This window comes from Lynx rufus, unplaced genomic scaffold (genome assembly GCF_022079265.1).
Source record: "Lynx rufus isolate CCGP_SWC_20201006 ecotype Redwood Valley unplaced genomic scaffold, mLynRuf1.p SCAF_10, whole genome shotgun sequence".
In the NCBI taxonomy this organism is placed as follows: Eukaryota; Metazoa; Chordata; class Mammalia; order Carnivora; family Felidae; genus Lynx; species Lynx rufus.
Window position 1 is genome coordinate 10,226,976 of NW_025814824.1, and position 22,518 is coordinate 10,249,493.

Sequence of the window (22,518 nt, forward strand, 5' to 3'; positions counted from 1 at the left end):
ACTTCAAGGACATGAAAATCTACTGAATTTCACTAGGCTACTGCCCTTGTAGACACTAAACATTAGATATTAGAGGGAGAAGGGGAACAGCTTGCCTCCGTGTGAGTAGGGCCAACTATTCCCTGATCACACTGGCAGCTTTCACCCCTCACTAAATACAGTTCTAGCCTTTTACATTTATATGATGGAGGGCTAACCCAGTAAAAAATTCCAAGCTGTGGGGCACCTGGGTGGCTCAGTCGGTTGAGCTTCTGACTAGCTCAGGTCATGATCTCACAGTTCATGAGTTCCAGCCCCTTCTCAGGCTGTCTGCTGTTGGTACAGAGGCTGGAGCCTGCTTCGGATCCTCTGTCTTCCTCTCTCTCTGCCCCTCCCCCACGCTCACTCGCATGCGTTCGTTCTCAAAAACAAACGTTAAAAAAAATTTCAAGATGTTTTAAGAAAAAAAAAAAAAAACTAAACTAACTCCAAGTAGGAACAATGCACTCTCATTAAGTTAAATACATGAATAATAGATCTACAAAAGTGAAAGACAGACACATAAACCTGTATGTCCAGCCAGTAATCCTGGAATGCCAAACAGAAGGGATTTGTGGGTTGGGATTGGAAGTACAACCCCATTTCACTGAATACGCTTTTGTACTCTGTTTCCCTTTTACTGCATGAAGTTAACTGTTATTTCAAATAAATCCCAATCTCTGGAAGTTTAATATAAGCTCTACTAATGTGTTAGCAGCAAACTATCTTAAATTGGGTCCCACGTGCTTCACAAACCTTGAAGGGCACTCTTCAGTCTGTTTGTCTCTCTCTCTTGATTCTCTCTCTTCCCCACCTCCCTTCCTCTCTTTTCCTCCCTCTATATATTTATGTAGTTTATCTCTAGTGGCATTTCTGTCTTTCTCTTGCTCATATCCTAGCTCAGTCCAGAAATTATCAATCTCCACTCAAGAGCCTTGGTGCAAGCCTTGGGGTGCCTGGGTGGCTCAGTCGGTTAAGCGTCCAACTCTTGATTTTGGCTCGGGTTGTGATCTCAAGGTTCCTGAGACTGAGCCCTGCACTGGGCTCTGAGCTGACAGCATGGAGCCTGCTTGGGATTCTCTCTCTCTCTCTCTCTCTCTCTCTCTCTGCGCCCCTCCCCCTGCTCTGGGAGTGAGACCATGTACCTGGGGCTCCTGCCCCATGGAGGTGGGCTGGCGAGGGGAGAGCCCACAGGCAGAGGGCCTCCAGAGCGATGCCTCCCAAGCACACGAGCAGAGCACACTGCTGGCTTCCTCATTCCCTCCTGCTGAGTGTTGAGTCCAAGACTCCAAAATGACTCCAAGGTCTACCAGCTCCATAGGCAAAAAAAGAGAATCTGGTCACATCCTCCCTGACCCTGAACCTTCTAGCTTGCTCCCCTGCTGCTTCTATCTGTGACTTTCCCTGCTGCTACTCTGAAATACTCTTCGAGAACGTCTTTGTCACGCTGAACTCCATCAACCCTGAGATCCTTCTCTAAAGCTCCTCTCTTGGGTATACAATCCAACTCTGACATCCCTTCCACAAGGTGGAGTGCAGGACAGCTGGCTAAGCCAGGCTTACCTGTGGTGCCCTGTAAACTGCCCTGCTTGGACATCTACCCATCACGGGCCTCTCCCTCTGTTCCTCCCCATGAAGATCGGTGGCCACAGCCTTCTACAACAACAGTGAATGGCAGGGACTTCTGTCCCTAATTAAGTTGTTCTTAATTTCTCGGGTAGCCCTAAATCCCTTCTGAAGATTAAACCACAGCCTCGAATTGTGATTGGTCCTTTTGACAAGGAAACATGGCAACTGTTCCCCCAGCCTCTCTTCACAGGCAGGTAAAATGGAAAATCCATGGGCTTTGAGGCCTTACAGCCCTGGACAGAATCCAAGTTCAACTCAGCTTTATTCTGGGGCAGCTCCCTTACCACTGGTTTCCTTAGCTGTAACGGGGAAGAGTGCCTACCTCAGAAGATGTTTGTAAAAATCAAATGAGTTACTCCCCTCTTTATTCCTCTGACACACCCCTTTCCCATTTCAGCCCTCCAGCGAAATCCACCAGACCAGCCCTTGACCCGGTATTATTTGGTAATCAACCTTAAACACAGCATATAATCTCAAAGTGTAAAGATCCCACTGCTGATAAATGTATTCAGTCCTTCCTAACAAAAGGGAAGTCTGGAAACCCTTTGTAAGCATACATCATGAGAAACCAAGCCAAAGGAAAAAAACACGGTTCTCCTTGTAAACTACAGAACCTAGAGCCGCAGCAATACTCACAGGGAGAGGTACACCTACCTGCTGCACAGAGACAAGGGTTCCATCTCTCACTGGCTTTCTTCGGTGCCCACTTACCTTTACCTTCTTTATAATGGTCAGGACTCAGGCTTCAAAACCCTCAAAGACCTCCTCCCCCATTTTTGATATGAGGAAGCCAAAGGCCCAGAGAGCTTAAGTGACTTGTTTGAAGTTGCACAGCGAATAAGTGGCAAGGCAGCTGAATAACTTCAGCCCCGCTGAACAAACCGAGTAACTCAAGAAAAGCTTAGTGAAGAGGAATCACACTGCAAGGCTGTATTTCAGGGAGCCTTAGTGGACTCTAAAGATCTTCTATGAATCTCAGCATATGTTCTTATTTATTTTATTTTTATTTTATTTTAGAGAGAGAACATGAGTTGGGGAGAGGGGCAGAGGGAGAATGAGACAGAATCTTAAGCAGGTTCCAAGCTCAGCATGGAGCTGCGTGCGGGGCTCGATCCCACAACCCTGGGATCATGACCTGAGCCGAAATCAAAAGTTGGTTGCTCAACTGACTGAGCCACCCAGACACCCTTCGGCATGAGTTTTTAGCATGTAATACAGTGGACTACCGAACAACACAGATTTGAACTGCAAAGGTCCACTGACACGTGAATTTTTTAAAATAAATACAGCAGTTCTTTTAATGTATTTTCTCCCCCTTATGACATTCTTCATAACATTTCTTCTCTCTAGCTTACTTCATTATAAAAATATATTACATAATACACATAACATACAAAATATCTGTTTTATATCATTGACTGTTTTATATCATTGGTAAGGCTTCTACTCAACAGTAGCCTATTAGCAGTTAAGTTGTTGGCAAGCCAAAGGTTATACATGCATTTTTGACTGTGCAGGGTGTTGTTAAGGGTCAACAGTAAAAATATTTGTCAACAGGATTTCACAGATCTTGGTGGATTCTAGAACTCCTACATTCTAGGCCAGTGCCATTCAAAGGAACTCTGTGAAAAATGGAAATGTACACTTTCTAATAATTTAAATAATTAGAACCTGAGCTCTAAGTGCCTTCTGAGCACTTGAAATGTGGTAGTGCAACTGAGGAGCTAAAGGTTTTAAGTTTTTAAACACATTTTTTTTTATAATGGTAAAATGCACGTAACGTAAAATCTCCCATCTTAACCACTTTTAAATGCACGCTTCAGTGACATTAAACACCTCTGTAATGTTGCCACCATTGCCACCATCTGTCTCCAGCACTCTTTGCGTCTTGTAAAGTGCAGCTCTACACCCACAGAACACTAACTCACCATTCCCTTCTCCCCCCAGCCCCTGGCAACCAGCAATCCACTTTCTGTCCCTATGATTTTGATACTCTAAGTATATAAGCAGAACCATACGGTATCCGTCTTTTTGTGACTGGCTCATTTCGCTTAGCATAATATCCTCAAGGTGATCCATGTCTTAGTGTGTGGCAGAATTCCCTTCTTCTTGGGGCGTCTCAGTGGGTTGAGTGTCTGATTTTGGCTCAGGCCATGATCTCACAATTCGTGGGTTCAAGCCCTGCGTCTGGCTCTGTGCTGACAGCTCAGAGCCTGGAGCCTGCTTCAGATTCTGGGTCTCCCTCTCTCTCTCTGCCTCTCCCTTGCTCACACTATGTCTCTCTCTCTCTCTCTCTCTCTCTCTCAAAAATAAATAAACATTAAAAAAAGGTTAAAAAAAAAGTTTAGAATTCCCTTCCTCCTAAAGGGTGAATAACATTCCACTATATGTATAGACCACATTACCACATTTTTGTTACTCGCTCATCTGTCCGTGGACACACGGGTTGCTTCCACATTATGAATGCTATTATCAACGTGGGTGTACAAGTATAGGGGTCTCTACGAGACCCTGCTTCCAGTTCTTTTGGGTACAAACCCAGAAGAGGTGTTGCTGAGTCACAGATCATTCTCTTTGCTACGTTTGGAAGAAACGCCATATTGTTTTCTATGTCAGCTATACCATTTTATATTTCCACCAAGAGTGCACAAAGGATCCAATTTCCCCCCATCCTTGCCAATATTGTTATTTTCTGGGGTTTTGTTTGTTTTTATTTTTATTTTTTTTGAGAGCCACCAACCTAATGGGTGCAAAGTGGTATTTCACTATAGTTTTGACTTGCATTTCCCTAATGATCGCTAACGCTCATTGTATACCTTCTTTGGTCTCATGTTTTCATCTTATTTCACTGTACTTAGGTTAAATTTAAATGGCCACACCTGGCAAGGGGCGTCCATCCTGGACAGTGCGACTCTAGACCATCATGATTGCTGAGGTCATTTGGAGACCAGTTTAGCACAATGAGCTCTGGAGGCACATGGACCACGTCAGATACTTTCTAGCTCAGTGGACTCAGCCGGTCACTTAACCTTCCTACCCCTCAGGACCTCTGCAGACACTCTCCCCAAATGGACCGCAGTCCTTGCCAGAGAAATGGGACTTACGGTTCTAGAACACAAGGATCTTTACCTCCCACCAAGAGGACCTCAAAACAGAGGGTGGACTGAGATGAACTCTGGGCCGATCTCAGCCCTCTGATATCAAGTGAGTCCGACTCTGTCCAGATTCAGACTTAGCTATTAGCCAACGGGAAATCGAAGCTACCAGACTTCCAATTCGAGAATTCCTGGCCATCTCCTTCGTGAGGTAGCTAAAAACAGACCCACAGAGGGAGACCGCTTACGTTCTGGATGTGACGCGTGGCGCAGGCCAGTCCCGAGACCATTTACGTGGACCGCGGCCCTTCTTCCGTCCTGGCCGGCAACCACGTGCGCCTCGGGCCCCTTACCTGATGCGGCAGTGGTGGGGGTGCTGGCCGGCCCCGGCTGCGAGGGGCTGCTGCTCTCGGTCATCAGGCACGGGTTGTTGCCATTGCTCTCTCTCTTGACAAGCAGTTCGGCAGCGCTGGGCAGCGGGATGGGGTGGCTGATCCCCAGCTCCTCCTCCTGGGCCTGCTGCCTTCTCAGGGCCACCTGCAAGCACAGGGCAGCAGGTCAGCCCTCCTGCACCCCCCACCCCCGTCACCTGGACAGCACAGCTGCGCCACAACCACCAGGCCCCCGTCCCCCCAGGCGTGCTGATTTAGGGGCTTCAGGACAGAGGCCCGAGATCCTCTCATTCCTTGCGAAAGAAAGCCACCCTGATACCTAGGAGGTGCAGCCAAAGTAGAAGGTGGTTTCGAGCCCACGGTGGGTCACAGCCTGTCCCCTACACCCAGGAGTATGTAGAGGAGCAGGAAATGAGCCTGGCCAGGGAGGATGGGCGCGGTTGGGGGGGGGGGACACCCGTAGAGTCAGCCAAGCAGAGGAGTTCAATCTGAAGAGAAGTCAGCGAGGGTAGAACAGGAAGGAAGGAGAGTGAGGTCACTCACTCCTCTCCACACATAAAAGGCCGCCATGCTGGGAACAGCAACCAGCAAGAAACAGCGAGATTAGAGTCCACCATCCCAAGGTACTCACTGTTGAAAAGCAGAAGCAGGAAGGTGCACATGGGCAGCCACAACTCACCACGCAATGTGGCAAATACCACAGGACAGGGACACATCGACCCCCACAGCAGGACTCTGGAGACAGAGATGGCTTTGAGCGCAAGAATCAGCCAGAAGTGGTACTGGAACAGGGCCTCGAAGGACAGAATGAGAAACGCCTGGACCCGCAAGAAGGAAGGGTCAGAACAACATAGCACAGGGGAGCAGGGTAGGTGGGAAAGGCAGGGGCTGCCCAGGAAACCCCACAGGGCCCCCCGATCTCTGGAATGGAGGAGCACGCAGAGCCAAAATGGGAGGAAGGGGCTGGAACACATGTTGAAGTCCCTGGGGAAAGGAAGGGAAGGGAGAGGCTGCAGGGGGAAAGAAAGGCAGAGGACAGGCTGGAAGGAAGGAGCCGAAGTGAGGGTGTAAGGGACCTAACCTAGGAGAGAGACTCCTCACGGTCCCTCGTCAATTTATCTGCTTTTAAATAACATTGTTAAAGGTTCGGGGGAAAAAAGTGTAAAGCAAATAGAAGTAAAGTACTTTTGCCTCCTACACGTAACAAAAGAGGAGTATTTCTGTTGAAACTGGACTATTGGTAAGAGCGAAATGAGAAAGTAAAATATCTCTACCTCAGCGGCCAACTACAAGCCCAAAGTCGAAATCAAAATGGTTAACCAGAAACACGGTTACGATTTATATACTGTTTTAGGAAAACTGTAGTCCACATTTAGCAAACTGATTAACCTGAAAATAATTTCCCTCACAACAAGAATCCTCAACTTACAAAACAAAATCCTTAAATAATCAAGATAAAACGACTAACCTTAAGTCTTGGATTCTCCATTAATAACTAAGTTTAGAAACAGAATATGAAAGATTTCACGGAAACAGCAGCAACAACAGCAAAAAATACCCACAGATCTCTGAAATACGTCAATGCATGCTTATACCCCAATTTACACAAATCCCACGCGTGCACAAAATGCACAGGGTGTTTATTATATACGCCATAAACTAAGGACACTGTTATAAAGACCTCTCAAATATTTTACTTACTTTTTTAAGTTATTTATTTTGAGAGGGAGGGAGAGAGAAGGCGAGCAGGAGAGGGACAGAGAAGACCTCTCAAAGATCTTAAAGAAATGTTATTTAATCCAGAAAGGTGGGGCAATTGATTAAAACACTACCACTTGAACGTCATATTTAAGTTCAATTTCACACACTCAGAACGAAAAGAATGGCTGTAATGGGAAATTTTAAAGGATTTCATCTAGCACAGTGCAAGCTTTCTGGTGCAGAAAATGCTGAAGTTTCATATTATAACAGTAACCCTGCGTCGTTTTTGTTTTTAACATAAGCAAACAGGCTTTTTCCAAGTTGGTGCCCCTTTTAATAAGAAAGCTTATTCAAAATGAATGGCCCTATTTCAATACAGATTTTTAATTATATTTTGAGGACAATTCCCCTCTCAAGCATACCCTCCACACTAAATATTTAAGCTAACAACTAAACGTTCAGAATATTTTTCTACGTACAAACAGAACTTCAATGCCCCTAAGTCTTTCTCAGTAAGCTCACGGGGATGCATTTTAACCCTCCATCAGTGTTCTCTCTTCACCCACTCTCAGATTAAGCTAAAAATCCACAAGGAAACGAAGGAAAATAACCTGCGTGTCCACTTGCGACCCGTGAAGGCAACATACAACCAATCTGAGACACATTTTCAAAATTCAGACGGATATAGAAAAAAGCACAGTCTTGTTAAACCGCTTATAGGAGTTCTTCTCCACGGAGGATATCTACACGATCCCAGTCAAAAGTAGCGCATCGTTAGTAAACATTTCTTTGGTATCTTTTAATCTTAAATAAACTGTCTAAAAAGGATGAAACAAATTTTAGCTGGAAAGAATGTATATTATTCTCCCCTAAAAATCCTTTCAGGATATCAAGGACGCTAACTATTTCCGTTGAAGACGCTAAACTACTGTCCTGCTTGGGATGCTTTAGAAAAAAAAAAAAAAAGCAGAACTACAGATCTACCCTTAAACCCTTGCCATTTTCTCCCCTGAGCTGATTTTCAAATATCCTTAAGAGTGCTTTAAAACAGACTCAAAGGAACTTGGACCTGAGTAGGCCAGGTCCAGGCGGCAAAAGTTGAAACGCTAGTAAAATTTCCGCGGCTCAAAATGGCTGATGCGCGTGGCGCGGACCCGCGGGCGGCGAGCTTGGGAAGGGCGCCTGGAGGTGCGCGGGGACCACGCGCGCCGCAGCGACTTTTCCAGGAGGATCTCGCCACCCGCGCGGTACACGAAAGAGCGGCGGACGCTGTGACCTCCGTGCTGCCCCCCCCCCCAGTCTGCCGAGCGGGAGCCCTCCAGCACCCTCCCCAAAGTGAGAGCTAGTCTCTGCTCGGGGGCGGGGATCCTAGGGCCTCCGGAGCGGGGTGGGTTCCCCAACTCTGTGCTCCAACAGCGAGGTCGGAGATCCTCGGGACCGCGGGGCGGGTTGGCCTCCCAACACTCTCTGCTCTGAAAGCGGGATCAGAGATCCTGGGGATGCTGGTGACCCCCCAAGGGGCGAACCCTGCACCTCTGTGCTCCAAGAAAACCATCAGAGATCCAAGGAATTCTGGGGACCCCCGAAGGCGCGAACCCCGCAACTCTCCTAGAGGACGGGGTCAGGGATCCAGGGACTCCGGGACAGAGCGAGCCCTGAAACGTACTGCTTGGAAAGGATCAGCCATCCTAGGGATGGATTCTGGGAACGCCCGAAGAGGCGAACCCCTCAACTGTCTGCTAGAGGGCGGGGTCGGGGATCCCGAGACTCCGAACAGCGCAAACCCAGCAACTAACTCTCTGCTCTGAAAAAGGGCAGAGATCCTGGGGACCCCCAAAGGGGCGAACCCCGCAACTCTATTTAAGGGCGAGATCAGGGATCCCACGGCCTCGGGCAAAGCCCGCACCTCCCCCCTCCGCGGGCCGGATGGGAGACGACTCCCGGTCCTCCAAGGGTGGCGTGGCGCGTCGCGTAGCTGGGAGCCCTGGGCCCCGCGGCCGTCAGCGAGCCCCACGGCCTCCCTCCAGAACCCCTGGACCGCGTGGCGCCCGCCTCGTTCGAGGGACTTTAAGCTCGGGGCTGATCCCCCTGTTCCTGGACGCCCGCACTCACCTGCGCGGCCATCACGCGCTGTCTCTCGGCGATCAGGTTGCACTTCTTGCACTGGCAGTCCCGCCACATGCAGAAGCGCTTGTGGCCCTTGAGCGGCGACGCGTAGCCGTGGTTCCTGCATCGCGCGCACTTGGGCAGCCGCGGGGACTTCTTGCCCCCGGAGCCCATGCCCGACGACCCGGAGCCGGAGCCCGAGCCCGAGCCGCCGCCTCCGCCGCCGCCGCCGCCGCCGCTGCCCCCGGCGGCCGCACCACCGTTGCTAGTTAGCTGCGGTCCTGCCGCTTTGCCGAAGCCCCCCGTCTTGCCCTGCGGGGGTGCCCCGGCCTCCGACGGTGCCGAAGGCTTGCTGAATGCTTCGTCGTTGGGCATGGTGCCCCAAAGAGAAGTGCTAGGACCCTCTGGACTCCTCTCTGGTCTGGAGCCGGCTGCAAGGAAAGAGCCCAGCCGACGGCGAGGCTCGGGAGCGGAAGGCGCAGAAAGCGTGCGCGCCGCAGCCGGAGGTGCAGCCGAGTGGCGAGGTCGAGCCACACAACGCTCAGACTGGCGGGAGTGGGGAGGGAGGAGGTTGTGCCTTTTTTTTTTTTTTTTTTTTTTTTTTTTGGCGCGCGCGCGCGCGGCGCCCAACTTTTAGATACTTTTCAGAACGTTCCCGGGACTGCCTGGGCGGGAGAAGGCGAAAGGGAATGCAGCCACGCCCACCGCCCCCCAACTCTGGCCCTAGCGTTCCGGCCGCGAGCTAGCTTGCACTGGCTGCAAACGCCGAGGGCACTGCTGCAGGGTGGCTGCAAGTGCAGCCAGAGATGCAGAGCCGCGGCGATCCTGCGATCTCTGTGCCCGCCCAGGTGCGAAAGCGCGCTGCACCAGCAGGAAGCTCAGCTCCCCAGGGCGAGGGCGTAGTTGTGCATCCTGGTCGTGCAAGCTGCTTGGAGGAGATGCAGACCCCCCCCCCGTGGGGTTCTCTCGCTCCCTTCCCCCATTCTCCAAGTTAGTTGGGTAACTAAGGCAGAGGTTGGCAGAAGCCAACTCGGAAAGGAAAGCGCCTTCTGTCTCACTTAAGAGAACGAAGTATGAGATTGAAGGCCTGAGAAAAGAGAAGTCTCTGCACTTAATCAGCAAATGAGACTCTCACTGTGTGGGGCTCGATGGCACCAAAAATTGGGCCTTTCTGTTTTCCAGTTATCCCTTCGTGCACTTATGTTCATTCGTTCACAGGATTTCCACCTGCTGGCTCCGGATAACTTTCAAATCTATAGCTCCAGCTCTTGTCGCTTCTCACTTTGGGGGCATACAGCTTCTTGCCTTGAGGCAGCTTCACATAGGATCTGCAGGCACGTGAAATTCAGCCTTTAAAAAAACCTCGATGGTGGGGCGCCTGGGTGGCGCAGTCGGTTAAGCGTCCGACTTCAGCCAGGTCACGATCTCGCGGTCTGTGAGTTCGAGCCCCGCGTCAGGCTCTGGGCTGATGGCTCAGAGCCTGGAGCCTGTTTCCGATTCTGTGTCTCCCTCTCTCTCTGCCCCTCCCCCGTTCATGCTCTGTCTCTCTCTGTCCCAAAAATAAATAAACGTTGAAAAAAAAAATTAAAAAAAAAAATAAAAAAACCTCGATGGGGGTGGGGTGTGCTTAACAGATGTAGATATTTCTCAAAAGTCATCCCACACTTAAGATCTGTGCATTCACTGTAATTATCCCTCTAAAAACCGTCAGTCATCTTACAGCCTTCTCCCCACCCCCACCCCCACCCCACCCATGTGTGTTTCCTCTCTGTTCACAGGTACAGCAAATCCCAAGGCCCGCAGATCATTTCTTCCTACACACCCACGTGTCCCTGGAACACCAGCCCTTCCCTTGTCTGGATCTGCAGTAGCTCCCAGCGGGTCTCCCTGTTTCTTAGTATTCCAGTATATTCCATGCAAACAGCAGCTGGCCCCTGCAGTAGCTTGGTATTGTTTGCCTTGTGAAAACCAAAAGTTAAAAAACCTAACGCTGGGGCGCCTGGGTGGCTCAGTCGGTTAAGCGTCCGACTTCGGCTCAGGTCACGATCTTGCGGTCCGTGAGTTCGAGCCCCGCGTCGGGCTATGGGCTGATGGCTCAGAGCCTGGAGCCTGCTTCCGATTCTGTGTCTCCCTCTCTCTCTGCCCCTCCCCCGTTCATGCTCTGTCTCTCTCTGTCCCAAAAATAAATAAAAAACGTTGAAAAAAAAAATTAAAAATTAAAAAAAAAAAAACAAACCTAACGCTGTCTTAAAGGACTTTGAATGACCTCCCTCTGCATTTCTCAGCCTCATAGAGTTTCCACCCAGCATGGAGGACTGTTGTGGGTCCTTTACCTACCTGTTTACTTGGTGACACCTCCCTAACCCCACAACAGCCATTGTCCAGCCAGGGGGCTGCCCTAACATTGCCCTCCCTCCACTCTCCTTGTTTTCTCCAGTATTAGTTCTCAGGTTCCAAACTCTGGGCCCCATCCCGGGAGGGGGGGGGGCGTTAGGTCTGCAAAGGATGGAACCCACCCTACTTGGCTTCTCATGGAGGTGGTTATCTGGTTACCCTCACTTAGCAAATGAGCATTTTTCACATTCTCCATTAGTGTTCTCTGGCTGCAAATTATTTTCTAAAGAAGCTTCTAGCTTTACACAATCCCTCATACCCTACCCATCGAGTCAGTGAAGCTCTATTCCGGACAGAGGCCAGGATCCAACCAATCATCTTGTTCTGGAACCTGTTACGTGATCACCACCAGTTTGTGGAGGAATACTGCCATTAAAACACACAGGCCAATTGCTGTTGGGTACTATTTATTTATCTTTTTCCATACATTTATACTTTAATACATTAGCTGGAGCAGAATTATTCCCAAACGCCAATCCAGTTTTAGAGAATGGAGTAAATGTTGGAAGCAGTGACTGTCAAATTCTATGTTACAGGGGAGCCTCCCCTCCCTGGGATCTGTGATGGAGGGGTTTAAGGCTACAGAAACGTTGAGGCTAGGAATCTGTGCGACCGAGGTGCTAACACATAAAATGTGATGAAGCTAACGGCCTAATAAAGTTTTTATTCACAAACCACAGAGGAGGTACCAGGCGCAAGATGATCCAAAAGGAAAGTAGGGAGCTCCCAAGGATGAGCCCAGTGGCTCTGGATATTCCGAGTGGCCTGGCCCTCTTGTCTCCTTTCTTCACGCCCCTCTTTCCAGAAACCAGATCTATGAAGGCTGATGATGCAGATCTCTATGTACTGAGGTAGAAACATGGCGAAGACATACTGATGAGTGGTGGAGGTGGGGAAGCCTGTTCTAAAACGTGGCAGGGTTAGGCAAAGACTTCTTAGATATGACACCAAATCACAAGTGATAAGAGCCAAAAAAAAAAAAAAAAAAAAAGCTAAACTGACTTTATCAAAATTCAAAAATCTTTGTGCCTCTAAGAAACTGAAAAGCCACAGACTGGGAGAAAATACTTGGAAATCATACCTAATAAAGGACTTGTATCTAGAATACATAAAAAAAAAAAAAACTCTTGAGATTCGATAATAAAGAGACACCCAGTCGAAGAATGGGCAACATTTTGAATGGACATTTCACCGAAGAAATTATTCGAATGGCCAGTAAGCACATGGAAAGATGCTTGGTATCGTCAGTCACCAGGGAAATGCAAATCAAAACAACAGCGAGGTATCACCTCACACCCGCTGAGATGGCTGTGGTCGAAAACATGGACAGTAGCAAGTACTGGGTAGGATGTAGGGAAACCAGAATTCTGATATAGTGCTGGTGGGAATGTAAAATGGCATAGACATTTTGGAAAGCTTTACCATGTGACCAAATTATTTCGCCCCTAGATATCTACCGCAGAGACATGAAAATATGAGTCCAAACAAATCCCCGGACATGAATATCCATAGCACCATTATTCATTTTAAAGAATCCCAATTCATCAACACATGAATGGGTAAACAAAGTATGGTATATGCATACAAAGGAATATTATCCAGGCATCAAAAGGGATGACAATAGTGATACATGCTAAAGCAAGAACGAACCTTGAAAACATGCTAAGGAAAAGATTCAAAATACCACATATCGTATGTTCCCATTTATATCAAATGTCCAGAAGAGGCAAATCAATATAGAGAAGATAGACGAGCATTCACCAGGAGCTGGGGGAGGGATGAAAAGGAAGTGCAAACGGGTATAAGGGGTCTTTCGGGGGTGATGCAACGGTCTAAAATTGCGTTGTGGTAGAGGCGCCTGGGTGGCTTGGTAGGTTAGGCGTCCGACTTCGGCTCAGGTCATGATCTCACGGTTCGTGGGTTCGAGCCCCGTGTCCAGCTCTGTGCTGACAATTCAGAGCCTGGAGCCTGCTTTGGATTCTGTGTCTCCCTCTGTCTTTGCCCCTCCCCTGCTTGCTCTCTCTCTCTGTCTCTCTCAAAAATGAATAAAATATTTAAAAAATAAAATAGTATTGTGGTAATGGTTGCAAAGTTCTGCAAATTTATTAAAATTATCAGTATGACTAAAACAAGAGAATTTTATGTATATAAATTATAGCTCAATGAAGCTGTTTATAATTTTGAGCTGAAAGGCAACAAACAAAAAACACCATGATATACAATGTGGTTCCATTTCTGAAATAGAAACTAATGTGGATTTATATCTGTTTGATAGGCTATTTAGTTCTCCCTGGGTTACAGGATTATGGGTGATAATCTTATAATTTGTTTTTATTTTATAATTTTGCAAAGTCGATCCAGATTCTGGAACCCTCCATTCTGTCTCTTTTCCATGACTGTATGGTAAGAGCTGATATCCAGGTTTGGGCTGAGCTGGTGCAGCCTCAGTCCCGTGGTCAGCCCCAATTTGCCAGCACTCTTAGCATTAGAATTCAGAAACTAGGGGCACCTGGGTGGCTCACTCAATTAGGCGTCAGACTTCGGCTCGGGTCATGATCTCACGGTTCGTGAGAGCTGAGCTCTGTGCTGACAACTCAGAGCCTGGAGCCTGTTTCAGATTCTGTGTCTCCCTCTCTCTCTCTGCCCTTTCCCCACTCGTGATCTCTCTCTCTCTCTCTCTCTCTCTCTCTCAATAAACATTGAAAAAAATAATAATTCAGAAACTAAGCTCATTTCACAAAAAATTATTATGTGTTTTGCTTTCTAACTACTATAGCTCAGTGGTGCTTACACTTTACTATCTGATTTTTATAAGTGCTTAGGAGGCATTACTTTCACCATCAGAAAAAAAAATACATTATTTTATGAGCAAGGCAGTATAGCATCATAATGAAATGCCTAGCTTTGAATCCCAGCTGTGTGACCTTAGACAAGTTTCTTAACCTCTCTGTGTCTTAGTCTGTTTATCTGTAATAGGAGAATAAGAGGATAATAATAACATCTGCCTAAAGGATTGTCAGAAATACTAAATTAGTTAATACTCATGAAGTGCTTAGCAAAGTATCTGGTTCCCAGTAATAGGGTTATTATTATTATTATCATTATTATCATTATCGTTGTTATTGTTATTTCCATATTGGAAAGAAAAAAGAGTAGGGAGAAAGCAGGGTACATATACGTCTAACCTTCCACACGTTAGTATAATTTAGCGGGGGGAGCTATATTAGAAAGCACCAATGACAAATTTCGTCTCCTTTGCATTTTGTCCACAGGAAGCAGTCTTTGCCTGAGGTCTACGTACAATAGATTAGAAGGAAAATTCTCTGTGGTGCTTCTAACCAAATATATGAAGCTAGATACTATACCAGTCAAAATATTCAGCTCAAGGGTCAAGCGTGGAGCCCTGAGTCTACTGGCCTGAACTAAAGCCTTGGTGTGCATCTGTGTGTGGGCAATGACCCAGCGACCGGTATGAGCAGTGGGAGTCTAAAGAGGAATGAGAGCAATAGAACCTGAGGCGCGGCATGCAGGGGGACCCGCCATAAGACCACACCGCCCCATCGCCTGCAGTCGCGCAGGTCGTGAGCAGGCACAGAGGAGAAAACAGGACCTTCTAGCTCGTGGGAACAACGGATGGAAGGCTGGACACGGGGAGTGAGCCTGTGGGTTGGGGGAGAGGGCACAGGCATGCCAGTCTGGAACAGAGGAGTCAAGCTGGAGCCCAGCAGGAGATAACGTTGGGAAGATAGCGTGGCACCTTGCCTGCCAGTGAGGAATTTGGCTTCTATCCTATAGGCAAACGGAGAATGATGAAGGTTTTTGTCCTTGAGGTGTTTGGGGAATAAAAATGGTGGGTCTGCTAATTACTGTGTGATTTGAACGAACCACTTAATGTCTCTGAGCCTCCCTCTCTTCATCTGGAAATTGGAGAGGATCTGAGAATTGTAATGATGCAGTGACTACCATACATCAAGGGCTGAGCTTGGTGCCTGCGAGAGAATAAGCACGATCCGGGTGTAAGGTGTTTCAGAATTCCACAGGAGGAATCTTGAAGCACAGAGGGGACATGAGGGGAACTAGGAGGCAGGTTTCTAGGATCTGGACAGGCTGCTAATTCTTCCTGAGTAAACAGGTCCCGACAAAGTCAGTAATTAGGAGCCCCGCCTGGAACTTGGAATTAAGTGATGGAACCTCTGAGTAGCTAACATCTGTCACAAGGCACAATGCCCCCCACCTTATCTGAGCACCTGGGACCCAACTCCGAGGAAGACTGACACAGTAAGGTAGTGCAGGAAGAGCGGCACAGGTGGGAGCCAATGGGAGGGAGGAGACAGCACACGGGAGGCGGGGCTCTGGGTTAACTCGGTGCAGAGGCTTCCTGCTTGCAGGACCCCCCCCCCCGCCCCCCCCCCCCGCCCCCGGCGTCCGGATTTTCTAAGACCATGCAAGGATTGATTTTCCCAAGTAACGCCCTGTGGGTCATCAACACAAATTTAAGTCCTGTTCTAGTCCTTACTCTTCGTTTAAGCAAGGAATATAAATATTTGATTTTTTCCCCCAGGAAAAATTGTTAAAATGTAAATGTTACGACATTTAAAGGGAAAGCTTGGGGCACCTGGGTGGCTCAGTAGGTTGAGAGCCTGACTCTTGAATTCCGCTTTGGTCATGATCCCAGGGTCCTGGGATGGAGCCCCAAGACGGGCTTTGGGCTGAGTGTGGAGCCCGCTTGAGATTCTCTCTCTCTGCCCTTCCCCCCTCCCCCCACCTCTTTCTCTCTCTAAAATTAAAAAAAAAAAAAATCTTTAAAAAAATGAAGGGAAAGCTTAAGTTATGTGGGGGAAAAAAAATTACTTAACCTGATAGTCAAATGAAGTGATCCACAAAAAAATACTCATCATCCAGAGAAATTAAAAAATGTATTTTGAAGATAACTATAGAGGATTTTTCAGTCTTAATTGCTGTTCCGAAATTGTCAGCAGCATCTTGACCCTTTTATATTAAGCTAAAGAAAAAAATGGCTTGCCATTGTTAAGTTTTTCTTGTAGGATCAGTTGTTTAAAATGTCAAGAAGAGGGGCGCCTGGGTGGCTCAGTCGGTTGAGCGTCCGACTTCAGCTCAGGTCATGATCTCACGGTTCGTGAGTTCGAGCCCTGCGTCGGGCTCTGGGCTGATGGCTCAGAGCCTGGAGCCTGCTTCGGATTCTGTGTCTCCCTCTCTCTCTGCCCCTCCCCCACTCATGCTCTGTCTCTCTCTCTGTCTCAAAAATAAATAAACATTAAAAAAAAATTTTAAATGTCAAGAAGAAATTTGGTTAAAAATATTTATTTTGGATGGGAATTGAAGAGTACACATCATGATGAGCACTGAGGAATGTATAGAATTACTGAATCACTAAATTCTACACCTGAAACTAATATTACACTGTATGTTAACTAACTAGAATTTAAAATAAAAAAAATTTTTAAAGCTTAAAAAAATAAAATATTAGGTCCAAAAAATTTATTTTATAAAATTTATTTTGGTGGAGAGAGAAAACAGTACACTTGGGGCACCTGGGTGGCTCAGTCAGGTGTCCAACTTGTGATTTCAGCTCAGGTTATGATCTTAGAGTTTATGGATTCAAGCCCCATGAGGGGTTCTGTGCAGATAGCATGAAGCCTGCTTGGGATTGTCTCTCTCTCTCTCTCTCTCTCTCTCTGCCCCGCCCCAGCTTGTTCTCTCTCTCTCTCTCTCTCTCTCTCTCAAAATAAAATAAAAAAATAAAAAACTTTACATTTATTTTCAATGTTTGTTTATTTTTTTTTTTTTTTTTTGAGAGAGAGACAGAACATGAGCAGGGGAGCGGCAGAGAGGGAGACAGAATCCAAAGCAGGCTCCAGGCTCTGAGCTGTCAGCACGGAGCCTGTTGCTGGGCTCCAACTCACCAAGCATTAGATCATGACCTGAGCCGATCAAGACCTTGACACTTAACCAACTGAACCACCCAGGAGCCCCTAAAAATAAAATGCTTTAAAATCAAAGGTGTCTGGTGGCTCAGTCGGTGGTGTCCAACTTTGGCACAGGTCATGATCTCATGGTTCATGGGTTCGAGCCCTGCATCGGACAGTTCAGAGCCTGGAGCCTGCTTCAAATTCTGTGTCTCCCTCGCTCTCTGTCCCTCCCCCGCTTGTGCCCCCCCCCACTCTCAAAAATAAACATTAAAAAAAAGTGTCAAATTAAAAAACTTTTTTAAAATTTATTGAGAGAGAGAGAGAGAGAGAGAGTGACCGTGCACACATATAAGTTGGGGAGTGGCACAGAGAGAGGCAGAGACAATCCCAAGCAGGCTGTGCATTATCAGCACAGAGCCTGAGTCGGGGCTCAAACTCACAAACTGTGAGATCATTACCTGAGCTGAAATCAATAGATGCTTAACCGACTGAGACACCCAGGTGCCCCTACTTTTTCATGTTAATAATCCCCCTGAAATTACTGTCTATTTAAGTACTTTCTTATACAGCTACTGCTCTGGTAAACGGAGGCTCTTGCAAGGGTTTTCCTGTGCCTTCTGCCACCACAGATTTAAAAGACCAGAGGAAACAGTAATCACAAATCTTGAAATAACTTTTCATTTAAGAGTTTCAAATGAATCGGAAGTTAAAATGTATATCAACAAAGGTGCTCAGATACATCTCCCATGGGGTTCAATAGCCACTCTCTGGCCAATTTGTGAGTTTGCTACCAAAATAAAAAGAAGATAAACAGATAGATTCAGAGTGCAAATACTGCCAAGATAAATAACAATGTAAGTATGCTTGGATTTTTACCACGGGCCATTTCATGAGGCAGAAGCCGTTGAGAATAGTAAAATGAATTATTTTGTGGCTGATTCAAAGTTTAAAAATTGAAACCTTTAGTAGACACATAGATCAGTTATTATGTGCTTTAGCAAACTTTTGTGTTATTGTTGTTGTTGTTTTCCCCCAAGAAGGCCTTGTCAGGTTTCTCCTTTCCCGGCAAATGGAAGAAAACTACAGTAAGTTTTAGAAATCTGGTATAAAAACAAAAATTTGTCTAATTCAAGAAGGAATCTTCTATTCTAGAATCTTCTAGCCAAGAAGCTAGAGAGTGAGGATGACTGTGGTACTGGATGCCAACAATTAGACTGAGCCTACTCATTGCAATTATTAGCACAAATTATTTTAAAATGACCTGTAAGTCTAAAATGGTAAAAGAAATAATTATACATTTCTATACTACTTTCATAAATGTTGCTTCAAGTTGATTACTGTATATGGTTATTGTCACAGTTGGCTACTATGACTTGAAGGGTCAGAACACCCCTAACCAAACGTGACTTCAGAACACTATAAAGCATGTATCTGGTGCTCAGAAAACAGGACAAACGTGTAAAATATTTCACCAAAGAAAACATCAGTAACCGTTCAGCTCAAGAAAGGTCATGATTCATCCCCAAATGCAGGATGACATTAAGCACTAAAGAGTTTAGAAGACAAACACACTGAAGACTGGAGGGGGTGCTGGGGGGCTTCTTGGAAGAAGCAGGCTTTCAGGAGAGAAGCATTGGGATTAATGAACCAAATCAGGAAGGGGTGGCAGACTGGTACGAACTAGAATCACACCTTCCAAAGGGGGAAACGGGGCTGTCTCATGATGGGGACATTCAGGCAGCCTCTACTCTGTCCTGGAAATTTTTGTCCCCAGGGTGCGCACTTCCTCCTGCCCCATCATTCCTCACTGCCCTACTTGGATGGGCATTCCTAATGGACACATCTCTCCTGCTTTCAATAGACTCAGGAGGCACACAAAGCCCTTCTTTGCCTTGAGGAATCTTACTGAGACAAGGATGAAGCACTTTTAATTTATTATTATTTACAAATACTCAGAAAATGGGTACCCGGGTGGCTAAGTTGGTTGAGCATCCGACTCCAGCTCAGGTCATGATCTCAGGGCTCATGGGTTGGAGCCCCACTTCCGGCTCTGTGCGTGAAGCCCCTTCAGATTCCGTGCCTCCCTCTCTTTCTTCCCCTCCCCCACTCGTATTCACTCTCTCTCTCAAAAATAAATAAACATTACAAAAAATACTCAGAGAAGCTGGGGCAAACAAGGAAATAACCCCAGAGTGCCATAAATGGACACACCCCTGCTTGCACACGCCCCAGTTCCTGGGGACTCCCAAGGGAAGGGTCACCCTCTAGGGCTCCACCAGCCCACGGCCATGTTTGCCACCGCAAGACAGGCATTATCTTTACACAGTGCCTCTGCGAGCCAGTATGTTTGGCCCACAGGACTGGGTCATCTCGCACACATGCACCGGTGGGGGGGGGTCCTGCCTGGGGCAAGGAAGCTTCCTCCTGCTCCCTTTCAGGCCCTATTTCCTGCCCAGAAGAGCCCCTCCTCCACAGTGATTGACAGGTAGTGTCTGTGGGTCCTCCCCCGCCCCTCCCCCCACACGCTGTGAGCTGAAAGTGGTCTCCACGTGGGAGGTAGGCACCAGCACAGTGGTGTTGGAGGTGACAGGTGGTGGGACTAGAGGGTGGGATTGATAGCCTCATACCCAGAGAATACGACCAATACTCTGTTAAGCAGGGGAGCCAAATAAAATACATAAATATAGCCTGGGACGTACTTATACTAAAAAACATTACCCTTGTTTATCTGAGATGGAATTTCAACAAAGAAACAGGTTGAATTTCTGTATTTTAACTCGCCAAATATGGGGATTCTAATTTTACCGGTTCTTGGAAAAATGACTTCCCCCAAGTCTTCTTAGAAGTAGGGGGAAAAAAACCCTTTAGGGCCAGGGATCCTCCAGCTATATCCCCATATGCCAAATTCAGGTAACTGTATGTTTTGGATAGCCAGTGGGCTAAGAATGTGTTCTACGTTTTTCTGAAGCTTTATTTATTTTGAGAGAGAGAGAGAGAGAGCACAAGTGGAGGAAGGGAAGAGAGAGAGAGGGAGAGAGAGAATCCCAAGCAGGCTCCCTGCCATCAGCGAAGAGCCTTATGCTGGGCTTGAACCCATGAACTGTGACATCACGACCTGAGCCAAAATCAAGAGTGGTTGCTTAACCGAATGAGCCACCCAGGTGCCCCTGGGTTATACATTTTTAAATGTCTGAGAAAATCAAAAGTACAAGTTTTGTGATACATAAAATTACATGAAAGTCCAATTTCAGTGCCTGTAAATAAAGTTTTATAGGAACACAGTTCCACTCGCTCCTTTATGTACTGGCTCGTAGCTGCTTCAGAGATAGGAGGGCAGGGGCCAGAAGTGGCAACAGAGGCCACATGGCTCACAAAGCTTAAAATATTTACTATTTGGTCCTGTTACCTAAAAAGAGTGTGGATCCCTGCTATGGATTTCCTTTTTTTTCTTTCTTTCTCTCTGTTTGTGGTTTTTTGTTTTTTGTTTTTTGTTTTTTTGAGATTCCCAATATGACTTAAAAAACAAATGACAGTATTTCCAACTGGGAAAACACATTTGGAGGTACACTCAAAGTCTTCTGTGGACAGCAGGCTTGGTTTAAAATTGTGCTCCAGGGGTGCCTGGGTGACTCAGTCCCTTAAGTGTCTGACTTTGGCTCAGCTCATGATCTCAGGGTTTGTGAGTTCAAGTCCTGCGTCGGGCTCTGTGCTGACAGCTCAGAGCCTGGAACCTGCTTCAGATTCTGTGTCTCCCTCTCTTTCTGCACCTCCCCTGCTCGTTCACTCTCCCTCTCAAAAATGAATAAACATTAAATACATATATATATATATATATATATATATATATAATAAAATAAAATGGGGCTCCACTCTTTACCCCTCAGGGTCTCTCCCTGCCAAGCCCCTGCTGGCTGGTGGGTTTAAGGAAGAACATGACATGAGCCCTCTCTTGCCCCAGCTCTCAATTACCAGGGGAGACAGACACGTAAATCAAGGGTTCTACTGGACGTGTATTAAGGAAGTCTATCCGGGCTCCTGGGTGGCTCAACCAGTTAACTGACTTCTTGATTTCGGCTCAGGTCATGATCCCAGGGTGGTGGTACTGAGCCCTGCGTCAGGCTCTGCGCTGAGGGCGGATCCTGCCTGGATTCACTCTCTCTCTCCCTCTGCCCCCTCCCCTGCTCATGCTCTCTCTCATAAACAAACAAACAAATAAATAAAATGGAGTTGAGAAGGGGCACCTGGGTGGCTCAGTCAGTTAAGTGACTGACTCTTGATCTCCGCTCAGGTCTTGATTTCCGGGTCCTGAGCTAAAGCTCCGCATTGGGTTCCGGGCTCTGGCACTCTGCCACTTGCAGACCCCAACAGGAAGAGACAGTACCTTGCGTTCCCCGCAGGAACAAGCCTGTACTTGACTATTCTGGCAGGAGGCGGGAAGGTTTTCTCCTTGCCCAGGAACGGCCCAGCCAATGGGAGACGGTCACAACCCAGCCAATGAGGAGCCAGTATACTTCAAACTCCCAGTTTATCCCAATGGACGCTTTGCTTATTACAGCCCCGCCCAACGCCCCCCTTCCCTCTCTGAAAAGGTGTTTCTCCCCATTGTTCTCAGAGTTGCCTATTGTTTTCCCGTGGCTTGTGTTTGCTGGATTGCAGTTCTCTGGTGTTCGCAAATAAACTCGTATAACAGTTTATTTTTAGGGTTAACAGTGTGAACGGCGATAGCAACTTAATTAGGGTGATTTACAATGAGCTTTTCTGAAGCCGCAGCAAACAAAACAAAGGGGGCAGGTAATTCATGGTTTACATGTGATGCAGACCAAAAAATGCTGTTGCAGATCAGAGAGGAAAGGAGAGGAAGATTCCTGCTCGGCATAGAGTTAGAATGGGTGGCAGAAGGGCTGCCTTTGAGCTGGTCTTTTGGACTCTGAGAAACAAGGGGTATGAAGTCTATGACAGTCCTTTCGTGTTTTTGTTTGGTCCTGTTCACATCTGTGCCTCCATCACTTGGACCAGGACCTGTGATGCCCTAGTGGCTCATTAATGTTTGTTCAATGAAGGAGTGAATTTTAAAATAAATACGTATTTTGGGGCACCTGGTTGGCTCATTCCTTTGAGCGTTTGACTCTTGATTTCAGCTGAGGTCATGATCTCATGACCAGAGCCTGGTTGGAATTCCCTCTCCCTCTCCCTCTCCCTCTCCCGCACCGCTGCCACTCTACTGTTGTTTATCTCTCTCTGAAAATAAAAAAA

At 47.1% G+C, this 22,518-nt stretch overlaps 1 protein-coding gene across 1 annotated transcript in view; it reads right to left on the bottom strand.

Annotated features, from left to right (window-relative positions):
* DMRT1 (doublesex and mab-3 related transcription factor 1) overlaps positions 1-9,316 on the bottom strand; it is a 110,017-nt gene extending 100,701 nt beyond the window's left edge. Inside the window, exons 1-2 of the mRNA XM_047097439.1 lie at positions 8,948-9,316; positions 5,096-5,279 (exon numbers count right to left, since the gene is read on the bottom strand). Of these exons, the coding sequence (XP_046953395.1) occupies positions 5,096-5,279; positions 8,948-9,316 (553 nt within the window). The remainder of the gene's footprint in view (positions 1-5,095; positions 5,280-8,947) is intronic.
* Between the last annotated feature and the right edge of the window lie 13,202 nt (positions 9,317-22,518).